This window comes from Bos mutus, chromosome 11 (genome assembly GCF_027580195.1).
Source record: "Bos mutus isolate GX-2022 chromosome 11, NWIPB_WYAK_1.1, whole genome shotgun sequence".
NCBI classification, from domain to species: domain Eukaryota; kingdom Metazoa; phylum Chordata; class Mammalia; order Artiodactyla; family Bovidae; genus Bos; species Bos mutus.
Window position 1 is genome coordinate 14,296,371 of NC_091627.1, and position 24,570 is coordinate 14,320,940.

A 24,570-nucleotide genomic window follows, 5' to 3' on the forward strand; every position below is an offset into this window, starting at 1 on the left:
GATGGTGGCAACATGGGAAAAATGGCTGAGCCCATCTGATCTGGAGTCAGCACTGAGTAGAGGTGGAGGAGGGAGACATCCTGGAAGACTGCCTGGAGGAAAGAGTCATTGGGACTGAGCTAGAAAGCTGAGTAGGAGTTGGAACAGAGAGCAGAGGAGTATATTCTTAGAGGGGCTGGCAGCATGAGCAAAGACCCAAAGATGGAAAACAGCAAGGCATATACTGGGGGCAGCATATAGAACTGTGAGACCAGAACAGAGGATGAGGCAGGGGACTGGGGAGCAGGCTCTATGGGGTGTGTAAGGGTAAGAGTAGAGAGAAGAGATGGGAGATAGATCCAAGGAGGGATGAGGCCCAGGCAGCCCCGCCAGAAGGAGAAATAGAACGGTAAGGAGGGAACTCTGGCTGGGGAGGCAGAGGATCAGGACTCCAGGCCTGCTGTGTGGCTGCGTGACTTTGAATGAGTCACAGCCCTCTCTGATCCTCACTCTGCAACTGAAAGGAGAGGCTGGTCCCATTCGGCAGGCCTGCAGGGTGGGGCTAGGCTCAGTTCAGTTCAGTCGCTCAGTTGTGTCCGACTCTTTGCAACCCTGTGGACTGCGGCACGTCAGGCTTCCCTGTCCACCACCAATTCCCCAAACTTGTTCACACTCATGTCCATTGAGTTGGTGATGCCATCCAACCATCTTATCCTCTGTCATCCCCTTCTCCTCCTGCCTTCAATCTTTCCCAATCTTCTTTTCCTGCCTACAGTCTTTTTCTTCAATCTAGGGCTAGGCTAGATGCCTGTGAACCACAGTGGGAGAATTTGAAGTTTCCCAGCAGTTTTCTTGAGGAACCACTGGCTAAGATGGTGCTAGACAAGACTGGATACCCATCCAACCCTTGAATGGGATGTACATGGCCCCCACTCAGGGTTTGGCACATGCTGTTCCACTGTCTCACACTCTAACCTCAGACCTTCAGATGTCAGCTCCTTTCTGCCATTCAGGTCTCAGCTCAAATATCACATCCCTGCCACCTTATCTCAAGTACCTCTGTCCCAATCCCCCCACACCCGATCTCACTGCCTTGTTTTATTTTCTTAAACTATCACTTCCTGAAACTGTCTTATCTGAGCATTCGACTGTTCACTAATTGTCTTTCCCCAAACTTTAATGAGGGCAGGGGCCTCCTCAGTCCTGGCCCAGGCATGTGCCCAGTGCACACAGCAGTGCTCAGAAAGCAGCTGATGAATGAGCAGAGCGAAGGGAGCTGGGCTCAAAGCCACCACTCATTTTCTAAGAAGGGAACCAAGGACAAGGTACTTTGCCTCTCTGGGTCTCCTCCACATGGCATGGGCACGGTGGACTGCAGGATTTACTATCAAGCAGCAGCCTGGGCATGTTTTAAATTTGTGGGGAGATAATTTGTCTTTGGCTATTATAAAAGTGAAAGTGAAGTTGCTCAGTCATGCTCGACTCTTTGCGACCCCATGGATAGTAGCCTGCACCAAGCTCCTCTGTCCATGGGATTTTCAAGGCAAGAGTACTGGAGTGGGTTGCCATTTCCTTCTCCAGGGAATCTTCCCAACCCAGGGATCGAACCGAGGTCTCTCACATTGTAGACAGACGCTTTACCGTCTGAGCCACCAGGGAAGCTCTTTATTTCTTGGGGTTTCCCTAAAAGCTCAGTTGGTAAAGAATCTGCCTGAGATTCAGGAGACCCCAGTTCGATTCCTGGGTCGGGAAGATCTGCTGGAGAAGGGATAGGCTACCCACTCCACTATTCTGGCCTGGAGAATTCCATGGACTGTATAGTCTATGGGGTTGCAAAGAATCAGGACACGACTGAGCGACTTTCACTCACAGCAGCCTGGGACCGGTTGGGAGGTCAGGATGGAACTCCTGACTCTAGGCAGGAGCTGGCAGAAGAAATGAAGGAATGAATACATGCCTTTGCTTTGCTGTGTGCCTTTGAGCAAGGCCCTTTCCATTCATAGGCCCAGTTTCCTCTCCTAGAAAATGGAGTTGCCTGGGTGGTCTTTCAGATCCCGTGCACACTGACACTCAGGGCTTCTGTTCTCAATCTGGAACAGAAACGGGAGCCCCAGCAGGTGCTAGAGGAGGGGCAGGCTGTGCCAGAGCCATGGTTCTCGCACTTAATGGCTTTTCCTGGAGATCCCACCTAGCCCATTGCTGGAATCCAGAGTGAGAATTAAATACAGCTTCTGCAACCTGTCACCCCTCGACTCTCCTTGAGAGTGGGAACAATGTGGCTCTGCCCCTACCCAAGGAATGGCATTTTGACTGGAAATTCCACCATGGGAGAGGAGGCAGGGCTGGAATCCTAGAATTTCTGTGCCTGCTCAGACAGGAAGTAGCTGAAAGTTTGGGGTCAAGGTCATCCTGGAAATCGGTGCCCTGTTCCCCGCCATGGTTAGGGACCTGCCCCTTTCCCCAGGTGGGTCTCTCCTGGTAATTAATGATAGCACAGTGTGTGTGTGTTGGGATGGGGCGGACTGTCCAGGACCTCAGGCAAAGGCCTGTGCTATGCTCAGTTGCTTCAATCGTGTCCACCTCTGCTGTCCATGGGATTTTCCTGGCAAGAACACTGGAGTGGATTGCCATGCCCTCCTCCAGGGAATCTTCCCAACTCAGGCATCGAGCCCACGTTTCCTGCGTCTCCTGCATTGGCAGCCAGATTCTTTTTACCACTAATACCACCCAGGAAGCCCAGCAAAGGCCTAGGAAGAAGCAAATCTCAAGTAGCCTCATCTAGCATACCTTGGATGACAGGGAGCTCACTACTGAACTGGATCCCTGTCCTCAGAAATGCTGAACGTGCAGATGCCTTCTCACAGCTAGGCCTTGCAGAAGACCTTCAGGGATCTAGCGTGCACCCCCTCTCCAAGCATGGCTCAGAGGGCCTGGGACTTGCCCAAGGTCACCCAGACGCCCCTAGCTACTCCCTGTTTCCAATAGCAGATGAAGCTGTTACAGGCACACCTGGAGGGCTGGGATGCATGTTTGGGCATCAGTCCCACTCCCGAACCCTCCTGGCTAAAATGCCAGGGCTTGGGGGAGGGGGTGGGCTGACCTCTCACTGACCTTTATTAGACAAGCCCAGAGGACAGAGGGAGGGGTCCTGACTTGATCCTGGTCCCACTGTCAGCCCTAGGGAGGCAGTCTGGTTACAGGGGTCTCAACACAGCCCCTCTGACCCCACCACGGCCTTCCCTTGCCCTGTGGCCTCTGCCCCAGCAAACTGCAGGGCAGTTTCAGGGATTTCCAGACCTGGTCTGCCTGACGTCGTGTTTCTTGTGTCCTGCTGGCACTCCCTCTCTCGTACCCACCCCCCCTTACACAGCCTCCTGTGCATGTCCAGACCTGCCTTCTCAGGCATGCCCTACGGCGGGAGCTCCTTCCAAGCCCTGCCAGGCCAGATCCACAGAGCAGCCTGGAGCCCTTGGGAGGTGCTGGCCAGTGCTGCCCCCTACCGGGCTGCAGGACCCTGGGAAAAAAACACTTCTTGGCCCTGGCAGGATGGACCGTGGGGAGGCCCAACCCAGGGTTCCCAGGGTGTGCTCCCCAAGGGCCCCAGGGGGGCCTGGCACAGGGTCCTAGTCTGCTGAGTGACTGACAAGCCCATCCCCTCCGTGCCCCATCCCCACTGGGTGGGAAGCAGGGCGAGCAGAACCTCAGCTCTCAGACTTCAAGGCGATTTCAGTCCCCTGGGGCGCATGTCAAAATGCAGGTGTCCAGCCCACTGGGGAGGGTCTGGTTTAGCTGGCCTGGGAAGAGCCCAGAAATCTGCATTTTAACCAGCAGGGGGTGGTGCAGTGTAAGGGTAGGTCCCACACTGACCTACCTATGGCTCTCCCTTGGTGCCCTCGACTCTATGTGGAGGCTTCTGGAACTCTAGCCCTTCAACTGGGTTAGTATCCTTTTACAAACTGCAGCCTGTTCCTTTCTCAGCACCTGTGTGTGGCAGGCAGGCGGGGATTGCTGCTGTTGTTGTTTAGTTGCTAAGTTGTGTCTGACTCTTTGTGACCCACCATGGACTGTAGCCTGCCAGGCTCCTCTGTCCACAGGATTTCTCAGGCAAGAATTCTGGAGTGGGTTGCCATGTTCTTCTCCGGGGGATTTTCTGACCCAGGGATCAAACCTGCTTCTCCTGCATCAGCAGACAGATTCTTTACCGCTGAGCCACCTGGGAAGCCCAGGCTCACAGTGCAGAGGGGCAAACGGAGGCTAAGAACAGAGGACAGTTTGTCCCCATCCCACAGTGAAGCTCCCAGCTTCCACCTCCCTCCCTGGGCTCCCCAAATCCAGTCTAGATTCTGGAGCCCAGCAGGTCAGTTCAGGCCAGGCGGCAGCCCTGACTGGCTCCCTTTGTCCTGGTCTCTGTGCCCTTTGACCTCACCAGGTTGTGGGCTGATTAAAATATCCCCTTACAGCCCCGATAGGCCTGGTGTCTTCTTACAGGCTGGAAGGAACGTGGTCCCATCGGAGGCACCACTGCCAGCTTGGAGCTGGAGGTGGAGCGGGACACTGCTGGCACAATGAGATTAGAGAGGCTTGCCCAGAGTGTTTGCAAAGACCAACCCAGGGAAATCAAGGCCCAGAGAGGGAAGAGCCTTGCCTAAGGTCACACAGGCCACAGTTATTAACCCCACAGCAGTCACTTAGTCTCTGCTGGGCCATATTAATTCAGTGAGTCCTTATCCCAATCCTAAGAGGCGGACACTCTTCCTCTCACATTTTACAGGCACAGAAAGCAGCCAAGACTCGATCTCAAGCAGCCTGGCTCCTAATAGTGACCCTGTGCTGCCACAGATGGTCTCCCCTTACCTGTCCCAGGTACTTCACCTGTCAGCCCCTATCTAGACACCAAGAAGACAGAGCCATTTGTAAAAAGGTGTCCTGTTGCAAAAAGGCTGGGACGTTGGCTTCCAGTCCCAGTGGGGGTGGGGGTCAGTGGATGCAGCCCCAGACCCCTCCCCGATGTCACCTCTCAGCACTCCCAACACCTCCCGCTCCTCCGCCACAGTGACCCCAGCCCCCTTCCCCAACTTCTCTTCTTCCTGGCTTTGCTCCCACCATTCCCACTCCTACGACACAGGACACAGGACTCTGTGAAGCGGATTCTTGCCAGCTCCACCTTCCAGCCTGAGTCTGTCCACCCCGCTCGTCTCCACCGTCACTACTGCATCCAGGTCACCGCCATCTCGAGCTCTGGGGACTCTCACAGCCCCTGACTGCACCCCGCCCCCCAACCGCGCGCACACAAATCCAGCCTTACCCTCCTGAATCTATTTTCCACAAAGCAACCGGAGCGAGCATTTTGAAAACAGCAGCCACCTTGGCCTTACTGGTCTTTGGACACCCTTTCCGGCTCATCCACCCTTCCCGTCGCTCCCCCTCACCACCCCAGCCTCCTGGTCTACTCCCACCCACTCTTCCTTTCCGGAAGGTCCATCCCCCTTCCCTCCCCAGACTGCTTCCCAAGTCATTTTCTCCAGGCTCCTGCCCCTTTCCTGCAGGGAGCCCACCACATTGTGCCGTGACATCTCTTTTTTGATGATTCATCTCACATTTGTCTCTCTTGGCACAGTGCTCCCCCAAGAGTCGAGGCCCATCTGCCTGGCTCACTGTCATAACCCTGGTGCCCAGGAGGGCGCTGTCACATGGCTGCTGCCCATCAAAGGGAGGACAGGGTGGGGGGCATCACCATAGTGTTTCCCTGAAATCAGAGGATGCGGAAGATACTTTGGAGCCCCCAGACTTCCGGGCCTCTGTTCATCATGAAGCTCCCGGGCTCACAGTGGAATGGGGCCACATGGCCTCCGCCCCAAACAAGTCCCACAGCTCAGGACTTTTTAATTCTCCTCCCATAGGTTTCGGTGCTTTTCATGCTGTGATTTATAGCCCATTCAATAAATTTCCCCCATTATCTTTCACATGCAGCGTGCTGCCTTTCTGCCATTTAATGATGCATTTGGCTCGCCGGGGCCTCTCCCGGGAGAAATCTAAGGCTTGGCCCCGTGATGCAGGAGTGGACCCACGAGGCCACGTGGGATTCTCAGGGCTCTTTTTCAGACCCAAACCTGAAGCAGGTCTGAGCCTCACACTCAGGGCTAACTGGGCAGGAGCCCAACTCCTCCCTGCCCCCTCCCTCTGGCAGGAAAGCCTGGCAGCAAGAATGAAGGCTCAGATGTCCGGTTGCCCACTGGGGCCCTAACAGCCAGTTTTAGGACCAGACTGCACACTCTGGTGCTTCCCCGAACCAGCCTCAGTGGTTTCCAGAGGCTCTGCAGCTGTGATCTTAATCTCCCTCTCCGAGTCCCCAGGCAAGACAGGAACCCATCAGACCCGTTTTACAGATGAAGAAGCGTCTCTGAAATACAGGGAGGTTGCCTCCCAGCCTTGATTCCCCCTACTGGGTGCTTGCCAGGCTCCAACGCAGCCAGCAGAGGTTTCTGAGGACAGCCTCTGTGCTGGCTCTGTACCCAGCGCTTGGCTTGAACTCTCTCACCACAACAATCTTTAGGAGCAGAAAGTGCTGTTATGCTATTTTACAGATGGGAGATCAAGCCTCAGAGAGAAGCAACTTCCCTGGGCTTGTACAGGAAGAAATGGGCAGTGGTCCGGAGGAATTGCTCCTGGGGTGAGGGATGAGAAGGGTTTGGAGGCCCCAGGGAGCACACAGCTCCAGCCAGAGAGACCCACCCAAAACCACAAAGCGGCAGAGCGGCAGAGAGGGCTCGAGACCGTACGGTCAGAGGCTGTGATCCCACCCCTGGGGGTCCTTAGCTGTGTGACTGGGGCGAAGTTCCTTAACCTCTCTGGGCCTCATCATCCGCACCCCCCGCCCCCCGTCTGTCTGATATGAATACCGTCCTCCCAGCACTGTCACGGGATTTGCATGAGGCAACACGTGGGAAGCTGCCTCGTAAACTGTCCGGTCCTGGGCTGCGTCCCTCTGGCATGTTAGGACATTGGCACGAGACGTCATGCAAAGACCTGCAGGAAACCCTTAGGCTGCTCCTGGCCAAGTGTGACCGGCGGCTCTGAACCGTGAAGGGATATGGCTACCAGACACGGGCTCCTCCTGTGGTCACAAGCTGCTTACCTCACCCCGGAACCAGGCACCTAACCTCCAGGCTTGGGAGCGACCGGACAGCCCTCCTGCTCCCTGGACGTGCGGGCCCAGTGCTACCCGGCTGGCGGATGTGGGGGTGTTGGCCAGAGAAGGGCATTGCAGTCCAGCCGGCCCCAGCCCACTCCCCTGGCCCTCAAGTACTAGGTCTGCTTCCCTCTGCCCTCCCGCTCGTCAAAGTTTCTGCTTCCACTTTAAGTTTCCCTAGCAACCACCTCTCTTCCTCTGATTGTTTCCCTCCCTCAGTCCCTTTACCCTCCTTACAAGCAAGTCTCTTCTTCATGCTAAAGGGAGAATCACAGGGGGTGGGGGCAGGAGGTCTGGCCAGGAGAAAGAGGGCAGAGAGGGACAGGGCTGCTGGGGAAGAGGTGACCTCTTTCGGGGTGCAGTCAAGGGGCCGGTGCAGCCACAGTTTGCCCCCAAATGACCCCTGGACGCGAGACTGCCCACAGGCTCCTCCACAGTGGGCTTCTTGAAAGGTGACTCTCCTGCACAGAGTCCCAGCCTGGCCCGGCATGGGACGCTGAGCCTTTGCAAGCTGACCGGGCTTCAGTCTGCTTGTCTTCACTTGCAAGCGCCCTGTGTTTGGATGGCCTCCACGCCCAGGCCCCACACTCTCTGCTTCAGCATACCCTTCCTTTCCTAGGGCCTGGCTCCAAAGTCCCCCACCAGCAAGGCCCATAGCCCTCCCACCCCATCAGAGCCTCTCTCTCCTCCACTGTGTCAGTCCCCTCATCCTAACCCTTGTCCGAGGTGGCCTTCTGCCCCGCAGGCAGGGTGTTCTGGACAGCAAAGCTGTTGCCTCCCTCACTCCATCTCCGAGCCCGCCTACAGGAACGCACGCTGAACCACTGCCAAAGAGACCGGGGCTCCAGGTCAGGGTCCACCCCTAGCTAGCCACCCACCAACCCTTCCCAAGTTTGCTCTAGAACTTGATGTTCTCTGTGGTTGGGAACAGGGATGGAATTCACTTCCTCCCAGGCCGCTGGAGGCCAAAATGAGTCTGTGGGTCTGAAAGAGCTTGGAAAACTCTAAAGGGTTGCGCTGAGTCCAGGATTATTTTTAGACACTGGATTAGTGCCGTCCAATAAATAGCCCAGAGGCCCCCATGACCCCGTGGGTATCAAGGCTCTCTCTCTCTCCAACTGCTGACCTCCCGAGGCAGGTACTGCCTGTGTCTGGCCAGCTCCATGCCAAGGTCCGACCTTTCTAGGCGGTGATCCACACCACAGTGAATGGCCACCAGCTTCCCTCACACACACACACACACACACACACACACACACACACACAGCAGTAGCAGCAGGCTAACTACTCCAGCCAAGGGGGCTGAGGGGTCCTCTGAGCCCCGAGTCAGCAGGGAGCAGCCAAGCCCACGTGCTGGGGGCAGAAAGGGCTGCGCAGCCCACCAGCCTGTCCACTGCCTCTCCCCTCGTTCCACCACCTGCTTCCTTTCCATGCCTGCCTCTGGGGCTGGACCACCAAGACCCTCCCCTTTCCCTCACGGTCGGTGAGAGGCTCTAGGAACGCCTCCAGAGGTGCTCTCCTCAGAAGAAAGGTCTCCTCCCCTTCCCTAGGGTCCAGCCCCCCTCCTTTCTCTGGTGCTGACAGCGAACTTCACCCCCACTGCCCGCCCAGCCTCAGACCTACACACGTCACCCCTTGCAAATGGCTCACCTCTCCGCCACGCCTGCCCAGGCTTGTGCTGGGATGGGGCTTGTTTCCCTGCGCAGGGGACGCCCAGAGCCACGGCGGCTCCGGGAGGGGCTCCTGGCTACGCCTGAGGGTGGCTTCACCTCCCTCCAAAGACCTGCAGAGTCAGGGGGCTCAGAGCAGGCTTGAAGGAAAAGGACCGAAGAATGTGAAATGTCAGAATCAAGGGGGTGAAGACAGAGCCAGGGACTCTCTCCTGTGCCTCCCCTCTTTTTCCCGATCTGCTCCGGGTTCAAGACTCCAGGATTCCCACAGCCAACACTGGGAAGCCAGGTCATTCAGCTCCCACACTGGGTTGCGGTCTGGGGGGGCACACTTCCCAGGAGCTGGCACCCACGCAAGTTCTGGCAGGATCCTGGGAGGAGCACTGTGTGGGGCCCAGGGGGCTCCAACACAGTCCCTGTCCTCAGGGGGCTGGCAGTCTGGTGGGATGTGTGACCTCCTATAGGGACCCACTGACAAGGGCCCAAGGCAGAGGAAGCAAGTAACTAGTTCTGACTGACAGGACAGGGAGAAATCAAGGAAGGCTGCATGGAGGAGGCAGCATCTGAGCCAGGAATCCTTTGAGAAGGATTCCAACAGGCAAATGGTGTTGGGAAAGGGACAAACCCACTAAGGTTTAGCGGTGGCCTGGGAACCACAGAGACTTAACTTTCCTTTTCCAAATGCCACCGTGGTTAGACCATGGTAAAGACTGGGGCTCAAAGGATGCTGGCCCCATGTGGAATTAACTGGGCATCTTAGGCCCGGCAGGTGGTAAGTCACCCAAGACGGCAGAAGCGGGTGGAGAGGTGGAACCTGCCAAGTCTTCGTGCTGTGCTAAGTCTCTTCAGTCATGTCCTCAGTCCTTCAGTCGTTTCAGTCCGACTCTTTGTGACCCCCATGGATTGTAGCCCGCCAGGCTCCTCCGTCCATGGAATTCTCCAGACAAGAAGACTGGAGTGAGTTGCTGTGCCCTCCTCTGGTCTTAAAATCCCTAAAGAAAAGAGCTCCCTGAGCAGCCCATTCCGGGATTTCACACCACCCCACAGTCAGCCAGGAAGTTCGTCCTCCTATCTAACCTACATCTCTCTTGCTGAAATGGACACCCAGTCTGCTTTGGAGACACAGGAATAACAAAGCACAGAGGCTGAAAAGCTGCACCAGGCACGCAGTTGGCAGCCAAGGTGGGAGTGGGGGTGGGTCAGTGGGCACAGACGCAGCCAGACACAAGCCCCAGCTCTGACAAGAGAGCACAGGGCCCTGTTTGTGTGCATAATTAATTTACAGATCCGGGGAGGGCCGGGCGAGCGGAATGCCCTCTCTCTGGGCCTCGGAGGCTTCCCTGACCCAATTTAGATGCTGCGTTTAACTGTGTTGTTCATGTCAAACCTCCCCGATGAGGTCTCTATTCCCAGCGTGCTCATGAATTTTCTGGGGGTTTAGGAGTGTACAACCTGAGAACGATTTATTAAGAAGATTAACACTCCCCCCACCCCGCCCCGGGCAACTGTGCTTCCGCATGCTCTACAAAACACGGTGAATTTATTCTCGGGCGTCAGCGAGCTCCCACTGCCCAGAGTGGCACAATCACTCAGGGGGTGAAAACTGGAACCCCTGGACCCAGGAGGGAGGGAAGTCACGTGGGGTGCAGGATTCCCAGTGAAGGTGTGGGGTGAGCGTGGGAAGCTGCGAATGGAATTCCAAGACCCTGAAGCTCAGTCTCCCCCAACACTCACCTTACCTAGGATATCCCTGCTTCCGGGGGTCGGGGGTGGCGGGGAGATAGAGTCCTGGGCTCCCAGCTGAATGCTGGTCTAGATGCTTCCTGTTCTGGGGCTTGGAATCAAAGAGGGGCTCCTAATGTCACTCTCTGAGCACCCCTCTCGTTCACTACATCTTCCCGCCCCTGGGACCTCCCAGACGGAAAGAACTCGGTCAGATACCACCAGAGGTGTCAGAAATATATAAGATTGGGGCATGATCCTTCCTGGGGGGACTACACTTGGGGGGCCAGAGCTGTCACTTGGCTGAGGGACAGCTAGGCAGAGGAGGGGAAGCCAGGGGAAGGGGCACCTCCACAGCTCTCGGGGGCTTCAGGGAAGATGGCACCTGAGCCCAGGCTGAGGCAGTGGACCTGGTCTCAGATGCCAGCTCCTCGGCCCAGGCCTCAGTGCTGATCTGAAATCTCAGACGTGGCCTCTCTTCTCCCTGCGGCCCCTACCACCCAACAGGTCCCCAGGAGAAAGATAACCGCACTTTTTATAGTAACAGCATGTCCACTGCTTCCTCTGTGCACAGCACTTGCTGGGCTTTAAATGTGTCATCTCATGTCCCACTCAGGACAACCCCGCCAGGCGGTCTGGATTATTACCAAAGGTCTCAGATGAGGAAAGGAATCTTAGAGGGTGTATCGATGTGTCCAAGACCACACAGCCAATAACAGACAGAATGTGTTAGTCACTCAGTTGTGTCTGACTCTTTGCAACCCCATGGACCATAGCCCCAGGCTCTCTGTCCAAGGATTTCTCCAGGCAAGAATACTGGAGCGAGTAGCCATTTCTTCTCCAGGGGATCTTCCCAACCCAGAGATCAAACACTGGTCTCTACATTGCAGGCAGATACTTTACCATCTGAGTCACCAGGGAAGCCCAGTAACAGACAGAACCAGGATTCAAACGCTGACTTCAGACTCCAACGCCTGAGGTCTCAGGGACCTTCCACTCACCTCATCCCACAGCGGGGACAACTTCCACTCTGTCCCCAAGAGACAAGTCAGTTTGGGTTCAGTTCAGGTCTTCACGTCCCCTACCAGGTGACTGCCCAGTCTCCTTGCTGGTCACCCAGCCCCCAGCCCCTCCCCACCATCCCTCCACTGGCAGCCAGAGGGACTGCCCTGGACCGCACACCTGATCAAGCCTCTCCACTGAAAGCCTTACTGGGACTCCCTGGGCCAACAGCATGGGCACAGAGCTCATTGCCTTGCATACACTCTCTCTTTTCTCTTTCCCACCACCTCCCTCCTCCTTCACCAGCCGTCCGGTCTCCATGCCTTGGCTCCTGCTAGTTCCTCTCCCCATGTCTCTTACTTCAAAATTCTCAAGGCTCAAGTCCAATACCACCTTCTCTACAAAGTCATCCCAAGATCAGGTCCTTCCGGTAGAATGACTTCTCCCTCCTCTGGATCCCAGCAGCACCAGGTCTCCAGGGCCCCTAGCCAGTTTAGGTGCAGATCTTGCTCCCCTCCTCCCTGACCAAGGAGTCCAGGAACTCCTGGAGGATAAGGCCTTCCCTCACTAGTGCTCCTTCCTTTCCCCAGCCCTGCCCAGGGCCCGGCACATGGCTGGGTACACCGGAAGGCTGGTTCCGTGCAGACTAGTCCCCTTGGCAACAGGACACCTTGACCAGTGGTCAGGAGGGGGCAAGAGCGGCCTGGGTGCCCAACCTGGGAGTGCCTCATCTCATCTTTTTTGGTGCCATGGACTTTCACAGCCTCTAGTAAAGCCTAAGGCCCTCTTCTAAGAAAAATGTTTTTAAATACACACAATAAAACCCTGAAGAATACAAAGGAAACTGATTACATTGAAATATGATCAAGGGGTTCCCTGGTAGCTCAGCTGGTAAAGAATCCACCTGCAATGCAGGAGACCCTGGTTCGATACCTGGGTCGGGAAAATCCCCTGGAGAAGGGATAGGCTACCCACTCCAGTATTCTTGGGCTTCCATGGTGACTCAGTAAAGAATCCACACACAATACAGGAGACCTGAGTTCAATGACTGGGCTGGGAAGATCCCCTGGAGGAGGGCATGGCAACCCACTCCAATATTCTTGCCTGGAGAACCCCCATGGACAGAGGAGGTTGGCAGGCTATAGTCCATGGGTCACAAAGAGTCGGACACGACTGAGCGACGAACACTCACACACATGATGATCAAAGGACAAGGACCTCCCAGATGGTGCTAGTGGTAAAGAGCCCACATGCCGACACAGGAGATATTTAAGAGACGTGGGTTTGATTCCTAGGTCGGGAAGATCCCCTGGAGGAGGAAATGGTAACCCATTCCAGTTTTCTTGCCTGGAGAATCCCATGGACAGTGGAGCCTAGCAGGTTATGGTCTACAGGGTTGCAAAGAGTTGGACACGACTGAAGTGACTTAAAGAGCATGCATGGCTATCAAAATATTATTAAAAATTACAGCAATATGTGTGCTTCTTTATTAATACCTTAAGTAACAAGATCCAGTTCTAAGAACTACTATAATTTTGAGGTAGGAAGAAAAAAGCATTAATTCAAGATACCCACAAAACTATATTATGACATGATAGCTTCTGTGATTTCTATGACTTCTAGAACAGTTAATAATACCACTGTAGGTGTGGTTTACCACCTACATCCATAAACTAAAGAATTACAGTTTCTCCCATCCAAGTTCATGGACACTCCAGATTCCATCTAGAGACTCCTGGGGTAGCTGGTTAAGAACCCATGGCTTAAGAGGCAGGGGCTGAAGGGAAAAGAGCAAGCTTTGTCCCGGAGTCCAGATGCTAACTCTGCGCCGTCCTGAGTGTCCCTGACCTTCTCAAAGCTCTGTCTCCACCCACCTGTGCGGTCAGATCACAAAGGAACCAAGCCCCATGCCCTCAAGTCTGCTAGTTTCGGCTTATCCTGAAGCCCCTCAGTGTGGTAGGCTTGGCAGCGTCCCCTGAAGAATAACCCCTTGGAGACACTGTGCCCTCAGACAGCACAGCCAGAGCCTCGGGGCCCCTGGCCGCCTCCCAGGGAACTTGTTTTATGTCCCCAAAGAGCAGGGCTGACAGGCGATAAATCGCCAAAGGCGGCTGGAGTGGGCTTAGACTGTCTGCCCGGCGCCCGCCCAGCCACCCTGCTGTACCCACCACTGCCCTCTTGGTAAGGATGAAAGCACCATTAATTACCCGGGAAGAAAGGGCGCCGTGACGACGCGCCCAAAGGCTGCTCAGAGATCATCTCTGGTCGTGTTTTCTGAGTGCAGCGTTAAGCCTGGGGGCCGCTGTCAACCCTCACCTCCCTCCGTCAACCTCCCCTCCTCCTGGGATTCCCCAGGGTCACCTTTTAGCCTGGGTCCTGCCTGCAAAGACTCATGAGTGGGTTGCTTTTTGCAGACAGGGCCCCCAAACAGTGTCCCCCAGTGGGGAGAGACCCGAGAAGGGAAGGGGGTCAACTCTGTCGCTTTTGTCACCTGTGCCAGCACGAGTCCATCGCTGAGTCCTGTGGACGCCACTCGGGAAGTCTCTGGCCTCACCCAGACCCCACTGCCGACTCTGGTCATCACCCCGTACCCAGGTGATTGATTCACCTGCATGAGACTCTACACCAGTTACCTTGTGTGGGTCTCTGCCAAGCACTGCCCAGGCAAGAGCTCAGACAACACTAAGGCCAGCCTGTGAATGAGGCACTATTAGCCCATTCCACAGACAAGGTATCTATGGCTCAGAGAGTCTAAGTGAGTGCACAGGAGGCAAATGACACAGCCAGAGTTTGAGCTCTAGTCTGTCTGCCTCCAAATCCCCCTTTATCAGCCCTCCAGCCTCTGAGGGGTCCCCTCATTCTCTCTAAAGAATGTCTCTAAAGGAAGTTTGTCAGGCCCCTCCACATGCCCCTTCCTGCCCTTCCTGTCCTGCCCAGGGGCTCCCTCAGAGACCAGAGATTCATCTCCAAGTCCTACTGGCTCCAAAACCACCTCCTCCAGGAAGCCTTCCCTGATTGCAGGGCCAGAAGCCTTCCAGTGCCACTGAGCCCTTAGCAGAAACTGCCGGGGATGGCGACTAGCACAGCCCATAAGTAAGGGCTGAACAAGTCTTTTCCCCCCATCACCTCCACCACCAAGCTCTCAGCCAGACCCAGACACACCACAGGGCTCTTCCCAGAGGAAAGATGAGGAAAGTCATACTGGCAGATGAATAAGTGAGCTCCTGGCTCAATGCTCCTGCCAATCTCCCATCAGAGGCAGGTCTGTTTACCCACAGGCAGGGGGTGGCTGCCCCAAGATCACCAGAATGGGTAATGGACCATTCAACCAGGATGGCTAAGGGAGATAGGAATTGGCATTGCAGCAAATCCCTGAGCAGAGGGGAGCCCTGCACCGAAGGAACTAAGTCAGCAGATGCCCTGGACTCACGCATTGCTCGAGAAGAACACAGAGAAGGGCCGGACCCAAGTTCAAGGCCAAGGCAGAACCAAGACTTTCGCTCTGAGCTCACAGTGGGGAAAAACAGTAGTGCCGTTTCCAGCAACAAGCATTTTCTCTAGACAGAAGGGATGCTGGCACCTGGGCCTGTCGAGGTCCACAAACGATGCTCCCTGCAACACCCCAGGGGGCCTCAGACACCTGAGGAGGGGCCTAAGTCAACCATCTCACCCTGAACTGCAGAATGTTCTATGTAGCACATGCAAAGAGTGAGGTAGAGGTTCATGTCCTAACTAGGAAAACCTTTCCAAAACATCTTAGTAAAAAAACAAAAGCAATTTGCAGAATGATAGATGATTTTTTAAAAACTGTTGAACAGAATCATAGATTTTCCATGGATACATATGTATAAACGAGAGCTCCAAACAGCACTGAGAAAAACACACTCCAAAGACCACCTGAGGGTCCCCCCCACTTCTGGCTGGGTCCTGCCCCCCAAAGCCCATCCAGACTCTACCCCAGCTCCACTCCTGACACAGAAGCTCACGACCACATCATCTCTCACCCGTTATAAGCAGGAGTGTAAATGATCCCAATCTGTGTGGAGGGCACCTTGGCAAAGTGTATCAAAAACTAAAACCATAAAATGTCCACTTTAAATTCATGTAATCTCTTTCTCCATCCCATCCCTCAGATAAACTCTCACAAGCGTGCAAGAGCAGCTGAACAAGGATGTTTCTGTACCCTTGTTTGCAGCAGAAAAAAAAACCCCTGAAAACCACATCTATGTCCATCACTGGGGGACTGACTGAATAAATGACGGTCCCCTCTGAAGATGGAAGCCTGTGGTACCCTCTTGCAGCAGGAGGTAGAGATGTAAGCGCTGACAGGAGGGACTGCGGGGTGAGGGGCAGGATACGTGGGATGACCCCCTGGATGGATAGGTCCGTGGAAGCATGGAAACTGATTTCTGCACGTTCTTCCAAAAATAAACAGTGGTTACTTTGATGAGTGTGTGTGTGTGTTTGTGTGTGTGTGTGTGTGTGTGTGTGTGTGTTTGAGTCTGGGGCAAGCAAGGGGAGAGGTTTAGTCTTCACTTTATGCCCTTCTGGAATGATTTCATTTTAAATCATGGAATAAGCTGTTCTTATATATTGGGGGAAAAAAAAAAAAAAACAGACCCTGGTGCACGATGTTGATCGTGGAGGAGCCTGTGCATGTAGGGAGCAGAGAACACAGAACTCTCTGTACTTCCCGCTCAATTTTGCTGTGAACTTAAGACTGCTCTAAAAAATACAGTCACTTTTAAAAAGGGAATTCGAGATGAAAAGCCTTCAGACATTTGAAAACACACAGAACTATGTCCTCCCGAGTCAGTACTGCTCCTGGTTGAATCTGCCTGCGCCTTCATCATTCTTGGGCAAGTCCTAAGCACCAGCCTGGCTCCCACGTGGGGAGGGGCTGGAGGTGGGCCTGGACAATTAAAGCTCAGACTGCGGAGCCCTGTTGAGGTCCCAGCTCTGAACTCTGATTCGTGCTACTTTCTCTGCCTAGAGTGCCGCTGCACCTTCATTCTGTCAGTTCAAACACCATCCTCTGTGAAAGCCCACTCGGGGCACCTTCATGCCCTGAGACGCAGGCTCTCCCAGAACAGTCTGTGTCCCCAACACCTCGTTGCAGCCTCCAGCGTTGGCCAGTGCCTGGCACAGAGTTCATTAAGCACATGCCCTACTGGACACATTTCTAAAAGCCCCGAGCACTGTCTGGACATTTCTCCAGGGCCACTCATTTTGCCTTGAATTATGACTCTACCTTCCCTGAGCAGCAGGGAGCTCTCTGGAGGGCTCCGAGGCCCACATTCCCGGTGCCTACTCAGCCCTCTAGCTCACCCAGTTCAGGAATCTCGAGGGCTGATGCGAGTGGAAGCCAGGGAAGGAGGAGAATGAGGTAGGCAGGCCGGCCAGAAGCATTCGTGCCCCAGCCCACAGCAGGGCTGCCGGAAAGCAGGCATACAATGGCCAGAAGAGCTGATCAAGAACAGCTACCATATTTTAGTGTAAAAACCTCCTGACACATAAGCGACTAACTCACATTTTAAAACAATCACCAAACAGGTCACATCAAATAGGGCTGCAGGCCAAACTCAGTCCAGTCCACCTGCCTCGAGTGGCCTCAGAGAGCAACAGCTCAGAATTCAGAGCATTCACAATTAAAAAAGAAGAAAAAAGGAAACAAAACAAAACCACCCTCCTAGATCCTGCCATTCCAGCAGCCCAAATAGCCCCAGAGCCCATACCCAAACCTCACCACCAAGTACACTCAAAGACCAGCCATTCTGAAGGCTGCCCAGTTGGCTCTGTAGCCACCAGCTGTGTGATCTGGAGCAAATGACTTTACCTCTCTGAGCTTCTGCTTTCTCCTCTGCAAAATAATAAAAGTACCTGCCCCCCAGGGCGTTGTGTGGATGCTGGGCTGGCATAAGGGAAAGATCTGGGGACCTAAGAAAGGTCCCATAGCCTGTAAGGGCTCATTCTGAATTGTGACCATCAGTGACAGTTAAGCCTAGAGGAGGTGAGGGACACAGACCCATCACAGAGGGGATGGATGGCAAAGTCAGGACCCCCAACCTCTTCCACCAGCCCCAAACCATGCCCTTGATGGAGCAGGAAATGATAGCTGCAGAGCTGCCCAGGAAGGCCTGTTACAGAGGCACACTCTTCACCCAACTGCTAGGTCCCCACATAACAGAAATTAACATGCACAGAGCACTTAGGACATGACTGGCACCACATCAGTTCAGTTCAGTCACTCAGTCGTATCCGACTCTGCAACCCCAGGGGCTGCAGCACACCAGCCTCTCTGTCCATCACCAACTCCCAGAGTCTACCCAAACTCATCTCCATTGAGTCGGTGATGCCATCCAACCATCTCATTCCCTGTCATCCCCTTCTCCTCCCACCTTCAACCTTTCCCAGCATCAGGGTCTTTTCCAATGAGTCAGCTCTTAGCATCAGGTGGCCAAAGTATTGGAGTTTCAGCCTCAACATCATTCCTTCCAAAGAACACCCAGGACTGATCTCCTTTAGGATGGACTGGTTGGATCTCCTTGCAATCCAGGGGACTCTCAAGAGTCTTCTCCAACACCACAGTTCAAAAGCATCAATTCTTCAGTGCTCAGCTGTTTTTTATAGTTCACCTCTCACATCCATATGAAACCCTTCAAATGCGTTCCTGTCACTTCACTTTCTCAACAACTTTATTACCTCTCCATTTTACAGACGAGTAAACCAGGGCTCAGAGAAGTGCCCTGACTTGTCCAAGGTCACCCAGAATGCGGTATAGCTTTGGCTGTAGACAGTCTATCCCAGTGCTCTTGGCAGCCACACTAGCCCACTCCTCACGCACCTTTCTTCTGTGTCTCCTCAAACCCTGTGATTCCTACACTGTGTCAGATTGTGACCGAGTCCTGGGGCTGCCAGGGACAAGACTCTTTCTCGGGACAGGCTAGCTGGGGCTGGGGCACAGGGGCAGGGAGCCCACTCAGCCTAGAAGAGCTGCTTCAAGGAGGAGGAGACGCTGAGGTGAGCATGAGGCTGGCGGTACCAGAAGGGACCCGCCCCCAAGCTTTGAGACCAGGATCTTGGACTGCAGTCCGGAGAAAAACCAACCTGCTTTGGCCCCAAGCAGGTGAAAGAACCGTGGTGGTTTCTCTCTTGAGAGAATATGCAAACATGGAAGAAATGGAAAGAAGCTGTGCAGAGGTGAGGCAAATGCAGAATCTTCAAACGGAAAATCTACCCTTGGGCTCCTCCAGCCCCCAGGAAAAGGAAGGCTCTTGTCCAGGGTGAAGCTCCTCCGGCCTGACACCACTGCCCTCGAGGTCATATTTGGGAGGGGTCACTCAGGCCGAGGGTGGTCTTATGGGCCAATGTGTGTTCCCTTAAAATTCACATGTGAAGTCCCAACCCCCAGTATCTCAGAATGTAACTGTATTTGGAAATGAGGATTTTTTCAAAGGTGACTAGGTTGAAATGAGGCCATCTAGGTGGGGCCTAGTCCAATCTGACTGGTGTCCTTCTAAGAGGAAATGGGGCACCAGGAGCCCAAGTGCAGAGAGAATAAGCAGGTGAAGAGACAGCAAGAGGGCAGCCACCTGCAAGCCAAGGAGGCCTCAGGAGAAACGAACCGTGCCCACACCTTGATCATGGACTGCTAGCTTCCACAACTATGAGAAAACAAATTTCTATTGTTTAGGCCACGCTGTTGGTGGCATTTTTTTCTGGCAGCCCTAGCAAACGAATACATATGGGATCCAGCCCTGCTGTTAGAGAGGGCCCCTGCCCTGGCCACCTGCAGCTGACCTTGGCATGTCAAGTCAACCTCATCTGCCAAGATGGGGTGAGAGGAGCTGGCCACAAGCTAAACAGGAATGGCATGAGGCTCAGGTGAGGCCCGTAGCAGCCAGGCGGGGAGTGGCAGCCCACCTGCCCAGCACCCCCTGTGCACACCCCCCCAGGCTTCCACGCACCATCCTTAGGAATGCATCTGCCCTGGTCTCCTTCTAAAGACTATGAATATTAAAAAACATGTGGACCTCGAAAATCACGGTCCTCCAGGGATGGGCACTTGGGCAGGGCCAGGGTATCAGCTCATCTCGGTTTCCCTGTAACTGTCTTGGTTTTAAAACTGAAAATCCCAAGTCCCAGGAACCCTTTCCCTGCCATTCCTGGACAAATCAAGATGACTGGTCACCATAGGCAACAGCCTGCCTCTCTTGAGGTCTCTGCTTACCCATCATGCATTCATCTGACAAATATTTACTGAGGACCTACTATGTACCAGTGGCTTCCCTGGTGGCTCAGATGGTAAAGAATCTTCATGCAATGCAGGAGACCTGGGTTCAATCCTCAGGTTGGGAAGATCCCTTGGAGAAGGGAATGGCCACTCACTGTAGTATTCTGGCCTGGAGAATTCCATGGATTGTACAGTCCATGGGGTTGCAAAGAGTCAGATATGACTGAGCAACTTTTACTTACTATGTACCAGAAACTGCCAGAGAGCCTGTCCTCTTGGGCTTTCTGTCCTGGGAAACACACAAAAATAAGCATTAAGAAACTATAAATATACACATGCGGGCATGGGTATACACATATGTCAGTTAAGACTGTGATGTCTGCAAGAGAGGAAATAACAGGTATTGAGGCAGAGACTAACGGGGTGAGGAAGGGTCACCCTTGATGAGACACATGGTTCTGGAGGAGGGTCATTTCCAGTGAGTGCTGAAGTGGCAACTTCCAAGGAGGAGAGGGGACCAGAGGTGGACAAAACTGAAGGGAAGGCCAGCAGGGCTGAAGAGCAGTGAGGAAGGTGGGGAAGGGGAGGTGAGCCGGGATGGGTCAGCAAGACCTGGGAGCCAAGGGCAGGTTACACGTGGCTCCGAGAGCAGTGGGAGCTGAAAGCAACCCAAACCAGTCTACCTTAAATTAGAAAAGTGCACGCACACTGGTTACCATAAAGATGAGACTGCAAGGAGAGCAAACAGAGGAGGGAGTCCAGTGAGAAGCATCAGCCAGGAGAGAAAACAGCAGCCTGGATCTGGATCAAACCGGGAGCCGTGACTCTGGACAGACTCATGGTTCTCCCTAATTACCTCTCTGATCTTTCTCTTTTTTTCCCTTTGGCACACCTTTCAGCATGCAGGATCTTAGTTCCCTAACCAGGGGTGAAGCTGCGCTCCCCGAAGTGGAAGTGTGCAATCCTCATCACTGGACCACCAGTCCCTCAGTTCAGTTGCTCAGTCGTGTCCTACTCTTTGCAATCCCATGAACTGCAGCACGCCAGGCTTCCCTGTCTATCACCAACTCCCAGGGATTGCTCAAACTCATGTCCATCGAGTCAGTGATGCCATCCAACCCTCTAATCCTCTGTCATCCCCTTCTCCTGATCTTCCTCTTTAATTCAGCAACCACTCTCTTCATCCCAAGAAAAGCCCTGGGAAGCACAGTAAGTCAAAGCCCAGGGGCCTTGGCAAGGCACTTACCCCGCCCCCCTTTCCCCCACACACCCCACAGTACCTGTCACGTTCTCCGCCAAACCTGTCTCAAGCTGGCTGGGAATCAATCGCTCCCAAGGGGCCAAGCGACAGTGTGCTTTTCCTCCCTCGCCAGAGGAGGGGGGTGCGGCGCTGGTGGTATTTTTAAGCTATTCACAATTGACATCTGTTAATTATTAGTTTGTCCACCCCTGTTTTGCTTTCAACCCACACCATTGCTCAATCCACCAGCAGCCCTGGCCCTGAGAAATGGAAATATCACCTCCAAGCAGAGAGATGGGAAGCAGAGGCCCCTGGCACAGAGGGAGCGACTCCATCAGATCAAGGTTTAGAAAGGTCCCCTGGAGGCAGGATGCAGGGGAGGCTGGGCATCAGGAGGCTGTGACCGGCGTGTCCCCTAGTGGACAGTACGGGCAGGGATGGAGATAAGAACCTGGAGCCAAGGGAACTCCTGGTCTTTCACGAAGGAGGAAGGAGGGAAAGGAGGTGGAGCACCAGGCAAGGCTTCCCTGGCTCGGGGCTGCTGGTCAGCACCGCCTTCACCTGAAAGGGGGAAGTCGGGGTGGGGGATGGGTGGTGAGAGTGGGAGGAGGTGGTTTTAGTGGAAAGGAAAGGACTTCCTCACTGGACTAATTGATACACCTCTAGAGCATCTGGTAAAAATCACTTCTCTGTCTGGAACTCGGGGAGGAGCTCCCCCTAAAACTCGGGGAGGATTAGAGTAAGAGACTTACCATCAGGGATGGAAGTAGTCCAGGTTCAAGGGTAGTGGACACCGTGGGCACGAACAGGGCTCCCAGGTGAGAGCTGGTAGGTGAGAAGAGGGGGTATCCAGGGTAGGACCTTCTAAGGGTCAGAAGGGCCAGGAAGTGCGTGTCTGGGATGGCGGCTAGAGGCTGGTGCCCACCCCGGGAAGGCTGGCTGAGGCCCCAAGCACTAATAATATTATGATCATCAAAGACCCCACATATCAGGTTTCTTTTACATGCATGCCAGGCCTTGAACTAGGGATGTGATCATCTATCTCAATGACACTTCCATAAATCTTTTGGGGTTAGTACTGTTATCCCTGTTATCCCATTTTACAGCAAAGTCTGTATATTCACCCAGCTGGTCTTAAACCCAGCCAGACTCCAGAGCTCACAGATACTTAAACCACTGTATGGGGTTGGGGTCGGGAGCGGAGGGTGTTCCCAGGTGACTCAGTAGTAAAGAATCTGCCTGCCAATGCAGGAGATGCAGGAGACTCACGTTCTATCCTTGGGTAGGGAAGATCCCTTGGAGAAAGAAATGGCAACCCACTCCAGTATTCTTGCCTGGTAAATTCCATGGACAGAGGAACTTGGCAGACTCCAGTCCACAAGGTCACAAACAGCTGGACACAACTTAGCAACTAGAACAACAACAGTGGGGTCGGAGGAGGGTCAGCGTTTGCTGACTGGTCAGTGGTGGATACTGTCATTGCGGAAGGGGTCCCTAGGGGCCAGAAGGTGACCAGGTAGGGGCAGACAACTGTTCTTCCAGCTGGGAAGAGTGGGAGGGCAGTTCCAGCAACTTCCTCTAGCAGCTGGCCGGGGCAGCCACAGTAGGAGCCGCCCATCTGAGCGGAAGGATCTGGAAGAGCAGAAGGGACCAGAGGCGGGAAGGACCTTCAGTTCTCATTCTGCCCTTAGGATCCAAACTTGGAAAACAATGGCCACTAAAAATGATTTGATGACTTAAATTTTTGACTGTTGCTAAGTTTAGCGCTCAGGGTGGGGTAGGCGTAGTGACAAATGACGTGCAAATCTTGACTTCCACCACCAGCCCGACGTCGTGTCCTGGTCCCCTGTTTACCTTCTCTATCTCCACATTTCTAAATAATAACTTCCAGCTTAGAGAGGGCTTAGAGAAAATGAGATCCCCACTCAGCATCCCCTTAGTAGCTAACACCTAAGCTAGAAAGGGCAATGTTTAACCCAAAGAAATCAATCTCTAATGGTGGAATTTCAGGCACAAGAGCTGGTTTAGAAAAGCTCCTGAAATCACACCAGTTCTCGAGCTGGTAAACAGTAGGCACTCAAACTAAATCAGTGCCTGGCAGTCAATAAATATGTGTCCCTCCAGGCAGAGGTTTGCAGCTCACTACTGTCATGGTCAAAGGACAAGAAGGCCCCCCTGGAGCCACGGAGTGTCAGGAGCCACACCTTCCCACAATCACCCTTCATCTCCTCCCATCACATGGTAATTTATCTGTTGGCTCTGTAAGAGAGCATTATATCCGGCCACAAAGGGCTCCAAGGACTTTTATTTGGACCTTTAAAGTTTGCAGGAGTCTTTCAACATGATATAGTTTCAGCCCAGTTGTTCTCAAGCCTTAAAAACATCTGTAACACCGAAGCTCAGACCCAATAAGGGATGGCACACCGGCTGTCAGGGCACACACAGTCCCGCCTCCTCCAGCAAGGCGCAGGCATCTCTCACTAACTGACCATGCTGCTCTTTTCAGCTGAGCCAAGCTGTGGCTTCAGATCCCTGGCAATGCCCAGGGTCTGCTTGGTTTTGTTATAGGAGATGATGGACCTCGATGTAAATTCCTTCTCTGGAGGGAAAAGTGTCTATAATACTCCATTGAACTTACTAACCATTCATGACATGGGCATCGTGTTTCTGGGCTTGTTGCTGTTGTTGCCTGTGCTTCTTCCCTCTTCTTTTGGGGCCAGTGCCCCAATTTTTCCTGGAGACCCTCTTCCCCAACTCCCATTGCAGCCGAGAAGCAGAGCACCGCCCCCTCATCAAAGCCCCTGGGTGAGAAAAACCTGAGTAACCTTCTAGCCCAGGCTAGAATTTCAAATTTCAACTCATTTGAAATTGGGCCTTTTCTGGGCATTTGCTGGGGCCATTTCCAGGAGGAAGTCCCCACACTTGCTTTTTTCATCCACTGAGCAGATAACACTGAGGTCCTCCCTTCATGCCCTTCTTAGCATCCCCACAAAGCGGGCGCCCTGACCTGCCCTCCCCGCCCAGGGGACAGTGGTGCCCTAGGCACCAGGGTCCAGAATCAGCACCTTGGGCCGCCCAGAGGAAAGGTCAGGTCAATTCACAGCAGCTGCTCTCCTTCAAGTTTCTCCTAGGAGTCACCGCTACCTCCCTGGCCCTCTGGGAGACAACAGGATGACAGCCAGCGTCAGGGTCAGGCTGGGGCCAATGCCCCTACGGTGAGGGGTGACCAAACCTGACATTTGCCTCTCAGCTCATTTCCTACGGTAAACCTGCCCCAGTTTCCACAGTCAAGTGACTTCCCGTGCAACCCACGCACCTTCGACACAAGACGGAACAAATTCAAAGGCAAGAACTGCATTATCTGTCGTCTCTGCCCCACCCCTATCATAGCCATCACCAGCAGCTCTCCGCTGGCCGCCCACGCCTTCGTGGGCATCCCCCTGCCTCTACGCCGGCACCCTCTCCTAAAATAATATTCAGCACCTCTGAATTACCAAAATCAATTACTTCAAGAAGGAATTTCAGCAGACAGGCA

The 24,570-nt window shown here is 53.9% G+C and overlaps 1 protein-coding gene across 8 annotated transcripts in view; it reads right to left on the reverse strand.

Annotated features, from left to right (window-relative positions):
- The window catches only part of DAB2IP (DAB2 interacting protein), a 212,214-nt gene that overhangs the window by 144,998 nt on the left and 42,646 nt on the right, over positions 1 to 24,570 (reverse strand). For 2 of the 8 annotated variants that reach the window (XM_070379058.1, XM_070379063.1), the window contains exon 2: positions 20,038 to 20,084. The exons of the other annotated variants lie outside the window; for them this stretch is intronic. In XM_070379058.1, the coding sequence (XP_070235159.1) occupies positions 20,038 to 20,084 (47 nt within the window). The remainder of the gene's footprint in view (positions 1 to 20,037; positions 20,085 to 24,570) is intronic. 8 annotated transcript variants of the gene reach the window in all.